At 55.2% G+C, this 13511-nt stretch overlaps 1 protein-coding gene across 1 annotated transcript in view; it reads left to right on the forward strand.

Moving 5' to 3' along the window:
• The window catches only part of EFCC1 (EF-hand and coiled-coil domain containing 1), a 42704-nt gene that overhangs the window by 2382 nt on the left and 26811 nt on the right, over positions 1-13511 (forward strand). Inside the window, exon 2 of the mRNA XM_034657255.1 lies at positions 4-149. Within this exon, the coding sequence (XP_034513146.1) occupies positions 4-149 (146 nt within the window). The remainder of the gene's footprint in view (positions 1-3; positions 150-13511) is intronic.

Below are 13511 nucleotides of genomic sequence, written 5' to 3' on the forward strand. Positions count from 1 at the left end.
CAGGCCGAGGTGCGGCGACGCGCCGAGGAGGCCCGGGCGGCGGTGCTGCGCAGTCTGGGTCGCGTGCGCGAGCTCGAGGCGCTGGCGCGACAGGTGCCCGGCCTGCAGCGCTGGGTGCGGCGGCTGGAGGGCGAGCTGCGGCGCTACAGGTGAGCCGGTGGGGGGCGGCCCGGGGGCCCCAAGTCAGCTCCGGGTCTCCCAGACCTCAGGTGTGCATCCTCCCCGCACACACACTTTCTCAGGTTCCTCTGTTAGTTCACACGTTCGCTCGTGGATCCCTCCTCTAGCTCTGCCGGCCGTTCTCCCATTTCTTCAGTCATTCAGCTGCTCATTCACTTGCTGTCCACTCACTCACCATTCACGTGCTTGTTCACCCACAGAGACCTTCCGATTGCCCCTTTGCGGTTCCCGAGAGGACAAAGTTATTTTTATTTGTTCTTTGACCAACGCAATAACGATGATAGCTCACAGTTGCTGGGCGCTTAATGTGTGCCGGGCTCTGAGCTAAGCACTTGAGTGGCCCAATGCTCACAACAGCCTATGAGGTAGGTACCGCTCCATCCCCATTCTGCAGATGAGGAAACAAATGTACGGTGATCCCTGGGGCTAACTCCACCCGGCAGGAAGCTGGGCGTGGGACCGAGTCTCAAATCCTAGCAGGGCCTCTGCCAGGTGTGTGACCTTGGGCAAGTCACTGCCCCTCTTGGAGCTTCTGCTTCCCCTTTTGTAGAACACGGACTGGAGTCCCTGCCTGCCAGGGCGGCTGTGAGGAGGCAGCGAAGGCCTGCCTGGCACTCAGCAGGTGCTCAGTAAACAGCTCCCTCTCCGTTTTGAATCGACAGGCACACCTGACTTCCACATTTACTGGGCACTGGCTCCCTACGGAGGCCATGCCAGGTAGCGGGGACGTGGGTGGGAACAAGGCAACCCGAAATCCCTGTGCTGAGTAGCCTTTACTGACCGTGTGAGATCACCATGTGACTAGGTGAATGGCAGCAGGCTGGATGAATGCTGTGGGGGAAGGGCAGGCCCTTCGCAGGCCAGGCTTGCTGCAGGCTCAGCCAGAACTTGCGGTGACACTTGAGCTGAGAGCTGAGAATAGGATGTTACGTGGCAAGATGGGCCAGAGAGAGGAGGAGGGGAGAAGGGGAGAGTGTTCTAGAAAATGGGAACACTGTGGGCAAAGCCCTGAGACAGTAGGGACCTTGGCACATTCCAGAAACTAAAAGGAGACCAGACTGGCTGGAGGAGGAAAACCGGAGCTGCAGGCAGAGGCCAGGCCATCCAGGGCCTGGAAGGTGGTGTCAGGGACTTCAATCTTTCCCTCAAAGAGAGCATGGAAGTTTCAGCCAGAGGGTGACAGGAACTGACTTGCATTTCAAAAAAAATTACGCTGGCTACAGTTGTGACAAAGAGGTGGGAGGAGGGGGAAGAGCAAGGGACCCCGGGGAGCCCACAGAGGGGCTGCTGTCATCCTCCAGCCGGAAGGAAGCTGGTCTGGCCCAGGCTGGTGGGCCGGGCACCAGAAGGGGAGCCTTTGAACATAGCCCCTTAGAGGACCGGCCTCCTCTTTGACTTTTGACTTTGGAGGTGCTCACAGCTGGGAGATGAGAAGGCACAATGTGGAGAGAGGCCTCCATGAGGAGCCCCACGCTGGGCCAGCCTCCTGCGCTCCAAATGTTTGGATAGTCCCTTCCTGTTTGCATAGCTGATCGGCTCAAGAGCCAGGCTGGCTGGCTTGGGGCCTGTGTCCAGCCTTGGAACTTTCTCCAAGAGGAGAAATAAAGGGTCTCTTCTTTGTTTTAGCCTGAAGTAACTGTTCTCTACAGCACGATGTAAGGGCCACTACGAATACCCAGATAGCCCTTTACAGCAGAAAAGATGGCTTTGTATCCGTGGCACCGTTTAATCCTCACAAGAACTGTGCAAGGTAGAGGTGTTACCCCCATTTTACGGACAGTGGGAAGTGAGGCTCTGAGAAGTGAAGTAACACCCCCAAGGCCACCCCGCCAGAAAGTGGAGAAGTAAGCTCGGCCTGCCCCTACAGCCTGTGCTCTTTCTTCCTTTCCGCCTTCCCTTTTTGTGTTGAGACACAGTTACAAGATGGCTGCCACACCTGCAGGCCTCGTGTCTGCTGTTCAGGCATGAGAAGGATGGGCCAGGTTGAGGGTGGGGCGGATTTTCTTCAAGGGAGCTTTGCCTTTGTGTTCAGGGAGAGATACCCCTACCCACCAGAACCTGCACCCCCGTCTCCTGGGCCAGAACCGTGTCACATGGCTGCTCCTGTCTACAGGAGAATCTGGCCATATTGATGCCCCAAACATGATTGGGTTCTCTTGGTGAGGAAAAACACGGGCAGATACGGCACAGGCTCCAAGGAGATGCCCAGTGAATGAGAAAACCGAGGGCCAGAAAATGAGTGACATCGTGTGAAGGTCACAGTGTTGAGGAGATGGCTCTGTCGCTTGTTTCCCTGCCCCTATAAAAACGTGGCCCCTAAACCATGCCCAGCCCCAGGAGGCAGACCTCCTCTGCCCGCTTTCTACGTGCAGAGTTTGTGGGCTGACTTGCCCCAAAGTTCTCCTTCTTGGAAGAAAGAAAAGGCGAGGGCTTAGAACAGCGAAGGACATGTATTGAGCATTGCCTGTGTACCAGGCGTGATGCCAGACACTTTCCCCACATTCACTCAAATGAGCCCCTCCACTGGCCTAAGACAAAGGTTTTGTCATCTGCACTTCACAGCTGAGAAATCCAAGGCCAGAGAGGCAGCAAAACTTGCCGATGTGGCCTAGCAAGTTACAAGCCAGGATCCAAACCCCAGCCCGGACAGCCCAAGGCCGCATACCCCAGGCCAGCGTGGCACCGTGCACAAGTACTCCTGGACTCCCCCAGCTCCCCACCTCCCAAAACGCCGCAGGACCTTTCACAGCCTGTAGACGGGCTGTGGGCTACGATGTCACCGCAGCTTCTCAGGAACTCAGATGTCCCCTGCTTGTTGAGCTGAACCACCTCCCTCCGTGGCCAGACCCACTGGGCCTGCAGTCTAGAGCTGATGGATGGAAGGGACCACACCCCAAAGACTAGAGCCCCGGCGCGCCCTCTTAAGCACCCCCAGGTGTTCTGCAGATGTTTCTCTGAGGGGAAAACAGTGCAATGACTGAAATCCCTCCTGGGAATGACAGCTTGAAGCCATTTGGTTAGAACCCATGACCCCACTCCCACTTTTCCAGCGCTCTTACAGAAACTGACCCACTCTGATCTTCTCGTAATGCTCGGAGGCTGGTATGAGGCCGCATATTTTCAAATGAGGAAATAGAGCCATGGGGGTGGTCTCCTAACCAGCGCTTGGCTGTTTCGGCACTCTGGTGAGTCTCCCATCTCCGAATAAATTTGTCCTTTCCCTTTCTCTGCCGTCGCCTTAAAATGACATCTCAATCACCCCCCTGCTCATTTCCCGGACTTCCATGTACTTCTTTCTAAAAACCGCACATTCTTTTCCATCCCGTTCAGTCCTTGTGTTGTGGGTTCTCTCCAGTCCATCATCCCTTTCCCGTTTAAACATCCCTCTTTTCCAGTCTCTTTGGGACTGCCGCGACATCTGAGCTTTCCCTGGTGTTTTCTCTCTGCTCTTTCTGTGATGATGGCAAGGTCTCGGTGTGCTGTTGTGATCGTCCACGGTGAGCCCCTCTTTGGCAGAAGCCAGGATCCTGGAGCATCCACCCATCACCAGGGTTGTGGAGAACCCTCCAGGGCTGTCCCACCAGGGCCTGATTCTGGGCCAGTTTCTAATTTCATTTCTTGGTCTGAAGTTTCATCACTACCCAGGTCGGGAGAAATTGAGCTCCGTATCTGGGGACACCATCCAAGGCCAGTAAGTAGGGTTTTCTCACCTGTTCCTGGATGAGACAGCCCCTGGAGGGCCCCCCGCTTCATGCAGGAGCCTCCTTGTATGAACTCACAGGTGAGGTCTTCAGCACCTGTCCCCATTGGGCATTAGAACCCCAGTCCTGACCCTTCTGTGGGCATTTCAGGTCCATCTCCTGCACCCCATACAAGCTGGAGGTCTCTTCTTGTTGTTCTTGGCTCTGTATTCTTTTTTTTTTTCTTTAAGATTTTATTTATTTATTTATTTATTTATTTATTTATTTATTTATTTAAGAGTGAGAGGAGAGAGCACAAGCAGGGGGAGTAGGAGAGGGAGAAACAGACTTGATCTGAGCAGGGAGCCAGAGGCAGGGTTCAATCCCAAGACCCAGGCTGAGCCACCTAGGTGCCCCTTGGCTCTGTATTCTGATAAAAATGGTTATATTTTGTCCAGTACTTCTATGTATTTGTACATGGAAAGGGAACCTCCCCTAGCACCTCAATGCGCCATCCTGGCCGGGAACCTAAGAGAATGGACGGTAAATATTTAAGCAATTGGGGATGCTCGCTTATTAGTTCCACATTTCCTACGCACCTTCCATGGAGAAAGTGGATGTCTCAGGTAACCAGGAACGGCACAGATGTGTCCTTTGCCCTCGGAGGCTCTTCTGGGGCCTGAGCGGAGCAGCTCATGAACACGCATGTTAGGACACAAATGTGCTGGGTGCAGACGGGTCCCAGCTGTGGGAGTCCCAGATCATATAGAAGTATTCCAGGAATCAAAGCGCTCTTCGGGTCTCTTGGAACCAGGCGAAAACCCAGGGGTTTTCACCTGACCCAGCCCAGTAGGCCAGGAAGGATTACGTGTTCCGTCACAGCCGCATCAGCCTCTGGGTCCCTGCTTCCCACAGCTGGTCACACTACCTCATCTCAGACGGGAGACGAGAGACTCCACTTCTACCAGTCCCACAAAATAGTCTCTCCTCCCAACACATTTTTGAGCACAGTAGAACTTACTGATGATCTGGGCAGGGGGAGGGTATGGATTACATTATAATGATAGTTTTATATGAATATTTGACATCACGATTCATAAGACGTCATTTGACCTCACATCTAACAAGGGTGTTTCACTGTTACTTCTCCCAAACTACACCCAGCTACTCTCCACCTTTCTCTTCTCTCTTTTCTCTTTCCTCCTATTAGCCATCTCTCTTAGATGAGTGCCTGAAAGGCTGCCTCTAACTGACTTGGGTTAAAAAAGAAAGCGGCTCCTGGGAAAAGGTAGGCAGCCAGCTTCAGGCATGGCTGGATCCAGGTACTCAATGTCACCAGAATATAGAAGCTCTGCTTTGCTCTCAGGCAAGTTCTCTCCCCTGGTAGCCTTTGGGGCGCTTACCTCTTCAAAGCTCCAAGTCCAGTAGAAAGATCATCTCTCATCTGAGCCATCCCACTGAATTCCTGGAACTGGGAATTATTGAACAACTTGGAAACATGTTCATTCCTGAATGCATCAGGAGGCGCCAAGACGATTTGCTGTTCTGATTGGCCCAACCTTAGTCACATACCCGCTGCTGGATCACAGCCAGCCCCATCGAACTCTCCCCCATCTTTGCCTCTCTCTGGAGCTTGTGGCCCAAATCCCTTTTCCTTGTCTCGGAAAACAGGCCACCTGTGGCCACTGGAGACTCCCTGGATGTTGGAGGCCTGAGGAGGAAGCCTGGTTAGAACAGGCTTGTCTCAAAGTTGGCTTTTCCAGGTGGCTTTGGGGTGGCTAGGGGTACTCTGCGCCCTCACCAAGACAGCCCGTGTTGGCATTTCTTTAGGCCAGCACCCAGCCCCAGGCTCACAGTAAGATGGCGAATGAATGGACACATGAACGTGCGGATGGACACTGACCCCAAACGTGTCCTGGTAGGAGGGTGCAGGCATATGGGACCCCAGCGCAAAGTGAGCCCTGACTCAGTGGTTCAGTGGACAGATCCTGCTTCAAGGGGAGCGGTGCTCCTGGAGGAGCCGCCCTTGACTCGGGCTACGGGGGGTTTGTGGGCGTCTCCACCTTCTCTCGAAGCCCCAGTGTCTGCGCTGCCTGCCGCGCCTGCCCCGGCTCTGTGCAGAGGGGAAGCTGGGCCTTCAGGACACCTGGGCAGGCAGCCTGGGGCCAGCACCATGGGGCAGTGGCTGGGCTCAAACTCACAGAAATGGAGACTGAAAAACCCAGCCCAGCTGGAGCAGGGAGGAGGGGCCTCTGCCTGGCCTCTGTGGCTTTGTTGTCGGAGGGAAAGATGAAAAGCCTTGGGGGGAGGGCGAGTAGGAGGACGGCTCATTTGGCCGGCCACCGAGGAGGCCACCGTGGAGGGGACACAAAGATGAGGCCATTGGAGGGACACCTCCTTTCTTCTGGCCCATTGCAGCAGCCCAGCCTGACCTTGGGGTGGGGGGGCAACGTCAGCAGGTCAGGGGAGAGAGGGAAGCAGACAGGCAGAGGCGGGGCCGTGGGGCATGGGGCGCCATCTGGAGCTGGGCGGCGTCTGGTCACGGATTCCATTAGTCTTGGAAGCAGGTGTGTGGGTGGCCGCTGGTGGGAACTGAGGCCTTTCTCTCCGGGACAATACCCGGGGCTCACAAAGGGGCAGTGCTGGTCAGGCACCGGCTGCACGCTCCAGCCTGGGACCGTCCACGGAGACGGGCGTGGCGGGTGGGGGCCCAGGCTCAGGAGGCCCAGCCTGACCTGGGTTTGAATCCCAGCTTTTCCACATACTTCCTGGGAGGCTTTGAGCCCTTCCCTTTCTTTCTGTGAGCCCCAGTCTCCTCATTCACAAAATTGCCCCAGGAATTCTGTTCCTCTGGGTATTAGGGTGACTATCCAGTGAGACATGGAGAGGCGGTGGGGTGCGGTAGCTGGACGTGCAGCTCTGGGAGTGTGACCTGCAGCAAATTATTCTCATTCTGTGAGCCTCGGTTTCCTCATCTGTAAAATGGGGATGACAAGAATATGACTACTACTAATAATACCCACTTCCTAGGGTATTTGAAGATTCAGAATGCTAATATGTATAAAGCACCTAGAATAGTGCTTAGCACTGAGAAAATGCGTAATAAATATTGGAAATTATTATTATTGATCCCTCATCACAGTACCCCCCATTAATGGTAATGGTGATGTGGTTGGTGTTGTTGATATTAACAGAGTCTGGCCCCTAGAGAGCCTTCTGTCTGTGGAGACCCCCAGCAAACAATGGACAGTCTCAGCCGATTGTAGACAGGACACTAGCAAAGTTGCCCAGTGTAGACAAGCACGGAGAAGGCAGAATGACTGGCTAGGGGTCAGGGCATCTCTTGGGGGAATGCCGTCATCCAAGCTGGGTATTGAAGGACGAGTAGGAGTTTTCTCAGGCAGGTTGCAGTGAATACAAAGGCTTAGAGAGGCGCAGGGCCCTGGTGCCTCCTGGGAACAGGAAGACTTACTGTGGTGGAGGGTTTGAAGTGGAAAGTGGCAGGAGCAGAAGCTGGAAGGCAGGAAGGGGGTGGTGAAGGCTCTGAGCACCAGGATAAACATGAGGCCTTTACCCCAGACGACAAGGGAGACAGAGAAGGGCTTATGCAAGGAGCAAAGGCATCAGATTTGAGCTTCACAGAGACCCTCTACCTATGTGTGGAGGGCGGATCAGACAGGAGGGACGACAAGAGGCATGGAGGCAGGTGAGGGGGCTGCATCTGGGTCCAGAGAGAGGACACAAGGCCTGACCTCCAGCACCTGAGAAGGGAAGGACCACCAGCCCCATACCTGGTGGCCTTGCCAGGAGCTGGGGGGAGCCTCAGGCCTGCTGTTCTCTATTCCAAGACAGAGCCTTCTGCAAACCTTAGGATTTGCAGGCTGAACCGGACTTAGAGCTGGATGCGGAGTCGCGCTGGCAAGCAGGACTTGCCTATGGATAGAGGAGCCGGCGAGGGGCCCAGAACCAGCCTGATATTCTCACCTTGTGGGGGGTGAGGGACAGGGTAGAGCTGTTAACACAGCACCCCAATATAATTGTAGACATGCTAGAAAAGCATGGAATGGACAGGGAGCTCAGGCCTCAGAGGTCAGAGGGAATGAGCATTTGGCCTCACGCATCTTACATGGGTTGTGTTTACAGTGACAGACTCTAAGGAGCCCATTTCAGCAAAGCTTACCGCAGGGCACAGCCCGAGGTAGGTGGGCGGTGTTCAGTGAGTGGTTTCTCCCGACTGGTCAGGGTCCTGCCAGAGCACATGAAGCCTTGAGTGGGGGCGGGGGTGTCACCAAACCTTTCGTCCCCTAGCTACATCCCTCTGAAATCGCAGTCAGAGCTTGCAAAGCCGTCCTTAGCAAGACACACCACCTGGCTCTAAACTCAAGCTGCAGGTAGTTTCACCACCTCCCTGACGCGTCCTCCTACACGGTCCACAGGCGATGTGCTGTGGCCCGGCATGGCACGTGGGCGCTCACGCCACACCTGTGCAAGGGTACCGTTCTGTGGGCAGCTGGGAAATTGTCCCTAGTGATGGATTTATCAGCTAGGGAGGTTTTTGGCTGCAAGCTGCCAAGAACTCATCTAACAGTGGTTTGAATACATTGGGGTTCCTTGTCCACTCCTCACCAGAAGTCCGGGAGTGGCTCTCATGAGTCTTTGCAATGTTCCTTCAGACAGGTAGCCTCTATGACCCCACTGAAGGCAGAAAGGGGGACATCTGTTCTTTTCCATCCAGAAAAGCCAGACCTGCCCAGAAACCACTAGTGGATGTCTATGTGAACAGCACGGCCAGAGCGGGGTCACAGAGGGGCAGAAGGGCCCGGGGAAGGAGTGAGGCCCTTCCAGCCCCAAGAACGGAGATAGCAGGGCAGAGGAGTGGTGGAGTTCTTTGAGCAATCGTATCTCCCAGAGAAGTCTACCCTCGTTCAAATGCATGCGCCCAGCCGGATTTCTCTGGGAACAGAGCTGAAGCCACACTTTTGGCTGACAGCCCAGGGTCCGGAGCTCTGTGCCCCTACCAGGGAGAGGGATCTGGACTGTACCAGCTAATGCATGCAGCAGATGTGTCCTTCAGAGAGGATGCTGGCGCCCGCAGAGGGACAGTGATCTGCCCACCATCACCCAGTAGGAGAGGGCACAGCCCTCAAGAGTCCCAGAGTCTAAGGCTGTCTGTGCTGCTTCCCTTGGGCTGGTTCAGAACAAGCTTCAGTTCCTGTGTCTCTGTAGTTAGATGAGGGGTGGGTGCTGAGATCACCAGATTTCGAGTCCCAGCTTGTCCAGTTCCAGGCCAGGTCGGTGGCCTGACACATGCAGATGGGTTCTAAGTGGACCAGGGTCCCCAGGTCAGAGCCAGCCACACAGGACCCAGGGTGGCCTGAGATGCCAGACCAGTCACCTTCAGCCATGACCCACCTTGTCTACTTACCTCGATATGCTGTCTGTTTCCTTGGATGCCTTGACACTTCTTGGGAAACTCCGACTCAACCTGTTTGTGCCTTAGTTTCCTCATCTGGAAAACGGGGTTAATTTTAGAGCGGACATCATGAGGTTAAGAATTAAACAGGATATAAAAAGCACTTCAAATTGTGCCTGGCACATACTTAGCACTCACGGATGTCATTGTCATGGGTTGGCCCTCTCGTGTGGGGGGCCTCTCACCTGCAGGGAGCATTCGGGTGTCCGCTCCACACCCTGGAGCAGCCGGAAAGCCCCGTGCCACCAGCACACCCCATGCGTCCTGTATCTCTGCTTGTCCCACTTGGCTTTACTCACTCATGCTCCACGTGGTGGGGAACATGGCTGCAGTGACCCCAGATTCCCCGCTTTTCAAACTCGGTGTCCCGACCTACTGCTTTCTGGCACCTGTGCAAAGTCCCAGGGAAGAGAGCTGGCTGACCCAGCCTGGGGGCAGACCCAGGGCCAGGGTTCCTGAGGCCAGGGTGCTGGCATACTCCATCTGGCCGGGGGCCAGAGCATACCCTCCAGCCCGCAGTCTGGGAGACAAGGGGGCGGGGCCGCTCCTCAAAGCCACATGGGGGCTGTTGCCAGGAGACGGAAGAAGGACGCAGGTCAGACAAAACCAGCAAACGTCCAGCACATGAACTTCCTTCCTGGAAATGAAACTCCAAAGTATAAAGGCTGTAACATGGCACCAAGCAAAGGGAAAATGAAAAAGCGGATGTTTGGGCCTCAGAGCCAGATGTTGGAAGTTTTTTGGAAGTTTGTTCTGTAGTGTCGTGTGTAGCGTAGTGGTGTTCCAGAAAGTCAGAGGTCCTGGTACATGTGGATGGTTCCCCTCGTCTAGGGTGGTCCCATCCACATAAGAATGTTGCGCCCACCCACAAGGAGACATTGGCAGAAGAGGCCAGTGCCCGGGTGGTGGCCTGCCGTGCCTCGTTGCTCCGGAGGCACCAGAGCCGGGACCTTGACGTCGCCTGGCCTTGAGTTATGGGCGGTAGAGATGGCTTCAGCCTGAGACCCAAGCCTGAGAAACTCTGGAGCACGTGACGGAGTGGGCACCATGGTCTCCGGATGTTCTGAGGGGATGACCTGGGGTATAGATAATCCAGGTGCTCCTATGTAGGGGAAATGGTGAGAAATAAATGCTTGCTTTTTTCGAGGTAGAGGGAGATCTATATTATATTGGAGACTTGTTGCTAATCACTGAAACTAAAGCCAAACTGCTTTAAATTTAAAAGTCAGGGAGCATTGGGGCATCTGGATGGCTCAGTCAGTTGAGCGTCTGACTCTTGGTTTCAGCTCAGGTCGTGATCTGAGGGTTCTGAGATGGAGCCCTGTGTCAGGCTCTGCACTCAGCAGGGAGTCTGCTGGAGATTCTCTCTCCAAATAAGTAAATAAATCTTTAAGGGGGGTGCATTATCTACTCATAAGCTTGAGAGTATGGCTTCAGGCATGGCTGGATCCAGGCGCCCAAACAATGACACATGGAATCTCTCTATTTCTTAGCTCTGCTTTCCTGTAGTTGGCTGCACTTTCTTCCTATACGGGAGCAAGACAGCTGCCAACATCACCAGGATGAGCTTCCATCCTCCCAATCGCCCCCAAGAGAAAGGCTTTTCTTTTCCAGTAGTTCTAACAAAATCCTTAGATTAACTCTGATTATCTTAACACGGTTATGCCCATCCGTGACCCAATCATTGACACCAGGGACATGGATTGTGCTGATTGGCCCAGGTGGGGGTCATGTAACTACCCTGAACCAATTCCTGTGATTGACCAGGCCTGGAATGCATGGCGTAAGGGGGGAGAGTGGACTCTTCCTAGACTGGGACCTTCTCGTGGGCATGATGGCACCCAGAGCCCCTCTTTTCTTTCCCTGCTGCCACTGAGCCCAGGAAAGACGAAGGTTTCCTCCTGACTGGCAGGTGCATGGACTGTCAGAAACATCCAGGGTTTTCCATTGTCTGCTCTGAATGGGGGACGGAGGGGACACTTCTCCTGAGAGGACTGAGGTGACTTGGAGAAGCTTGGGGCCAACAGCACTTAGAGACCCAGTAAGGGTGGGGGACGGAGATTGTTCGCTTGGTCTCTTCACAATTTCTGTCAGAAATAATTACTGAATTTCTTTATTCACCCAAATTTTGTTGCATGCCCAGAGAGTGTCGATGCCGTGCTGGCAGCCATGACCACGACGAAGTCTCTGCCCTCATGGAACTGGCCTCCTGGCTGGGGGAGACAGTCAACCGACAACGGGTGGCAGTAAACAGGAGGAAGGAGGGTTGGGCAAGGTGGAGGAGGGAGCTTGGCTATGGCGCCCACGCAGTGTATCCGTCAGCTTGGCTGCACGACGAATACCACGGGCTGGCTGGCTTCAACAGATGTGGCTCCTCTCACAGCTCTGGAGGCCGGAAGTCCCGAAGCCAGGGGTCGGCAGGGTTGGATTCTTCTGGGGGCTCCGTGGGAGAATGTTTTCCCAGCCTCTCTCCTGGGCGTGCAGATGACCGTCCTCTCCCTGTGACCTCACATAGTCCTCCCGCTGCGCGTCTGCGTCCTAATGTCCTCTTCCTATAAAGACACGAGTCAGATTGAATTGGGGCCACCCCAGTGCCCTCATTTGAACTTGATCACCTCTGTAAAGACCCTGTCTCCAAATACAGTCACTCTCTGAGGTGCTGGGGGTGAGGACTTCATATGAATTCAGTCCCTGGCAGGAGGCTTCCTTGAGGAGGAAACATCTGAGCTGGGCTCCTAGAGCCAACCCCTCTGAATCCTGCCAAGTCTGCAGCCGGCCTGCTCCCCCCAGCTGCACCCGCCACCCGCTGGGCACGGGCACCAGCCCGGATGAGACTGCTGTCTCTAGGTCCCCACCAGGCACTGGCCACAACGTAGCTTCCTGTTGCCCTTAGAATAAACACTGGCCTCCTCCTGGTTACCGTCGTGGCCCTGAGTGACCTGGCCGCTGCCCCGGATCTGACCCCGGCGTCTTGCACTCTGCCCACTGTGCACAGCGCTCTGGCCACGGCGACCCTCTGCTCCTCGGGCGTTCAGTGCCTGCCCCTGTCGGGCCTGCCCCGCCCAGCTCAGGTCCGTACTGCCGGTCTCCTCGGCCAGGGCTCGCTTTGTCAGAGGCCCCAGCCCCATCCAGTCCGTGCCCCTGTCACCTCTCACAGCCCCTGGCCTTTTCCATCCTTAATGTAATTTTGTGATGACTGCATTCATGTCCGCGTTCCCCCGAGGGAGGCGAATTCCATGAGGTCAGCCCTGTTCTGCTGTAAGTGCAGTGTCTCTCCCAGCCAGCGCAGCCCCAGGCTCAGTAATGCGTCTGTCCCATGAATCACAGAACGAAATTAGCAGCCAGGCTGGCAGACGCCTCTGGAGACCACTCGGCAGCAGCACAACCCCTGCACTGAGACCCCGATGGGCCCCCCCGCACTTGCCCCCATCCCAGGAGAGGCAAGCAGGAGCGAGATGAGGGATGAGGGGCCATGGAGAGCCCTTCCCAGGCCTGGAGGCCCCTGAGGACCGGCCCACACTCGCCTCTTCACGATTTATTTTCAGCTCAGCCTCCACAGCCCCCCTCTCAAGCTCTTCTTCCTACTGTTGTTCTCTTGTTTTCACATGCTAGTCTCCGTTTCCTGCGAGGCTTCGCTCAGGAAACACCAAGCAGCAAAGGAAGCACGGTGCACAAGCCCGCAGGCCCTCCGGGGCAGGCTCCGCGGCTTGGCCGCCTGCCTGGCAGCCGCCACCCCTCAGCGGGCCCTGGCCGGGCGCTGGGTGTCCTGTCTGCCCTGAAGCTTCCCAAAGCTCACAGAGTACCTCGGTGGCTTGGGTGGCTGAACACAGAAAGAGAAGCAAATGCAAGTGACACTTTCCATCTATTCTAGAAAAAGCTGAGCCGGAGCGTCTGAGGGGAGGTGGGGGGGGGAATAGTGATGTCTTCTGATGTGTCACCTTGGTGTGTCCCTTGGTGACAGCCCCAAGTTGTCCAAACATGAATCTACACTTGCTGCGAAGGCATTTTGAAATGTTATTAAAGTCCATAATCAGTTGACTTGCGATAATAAGGGAGATTATCCTGGGCCATCTGGGCGGGCCCAATTTCATCATTTGAAAGGCCTTTAAAGTAAGACTGAGGACTCCCCTGAAAAAGAGAAGGGGTTCCTCCTGTGCCCAGCCCGCCTGGACCTCCCC

The sequence above is a fragment of the Ailuropoda melanoleuca genome, chromosome 4 (genome assembly GCF_002007445.2).
Source record: "Ailuropoda melanoleuca isolate Jingjing chromosome 4, ASM200744v2, whole genome shotgun sequence".
In the NCBI taxonomy this organism is placed as follows: Eukaryota; Metazoa; Chordata; class Mammalia; order Carnivora; family Ursidae; genus Ailuropoda; species Ailuropoda melanoleuca.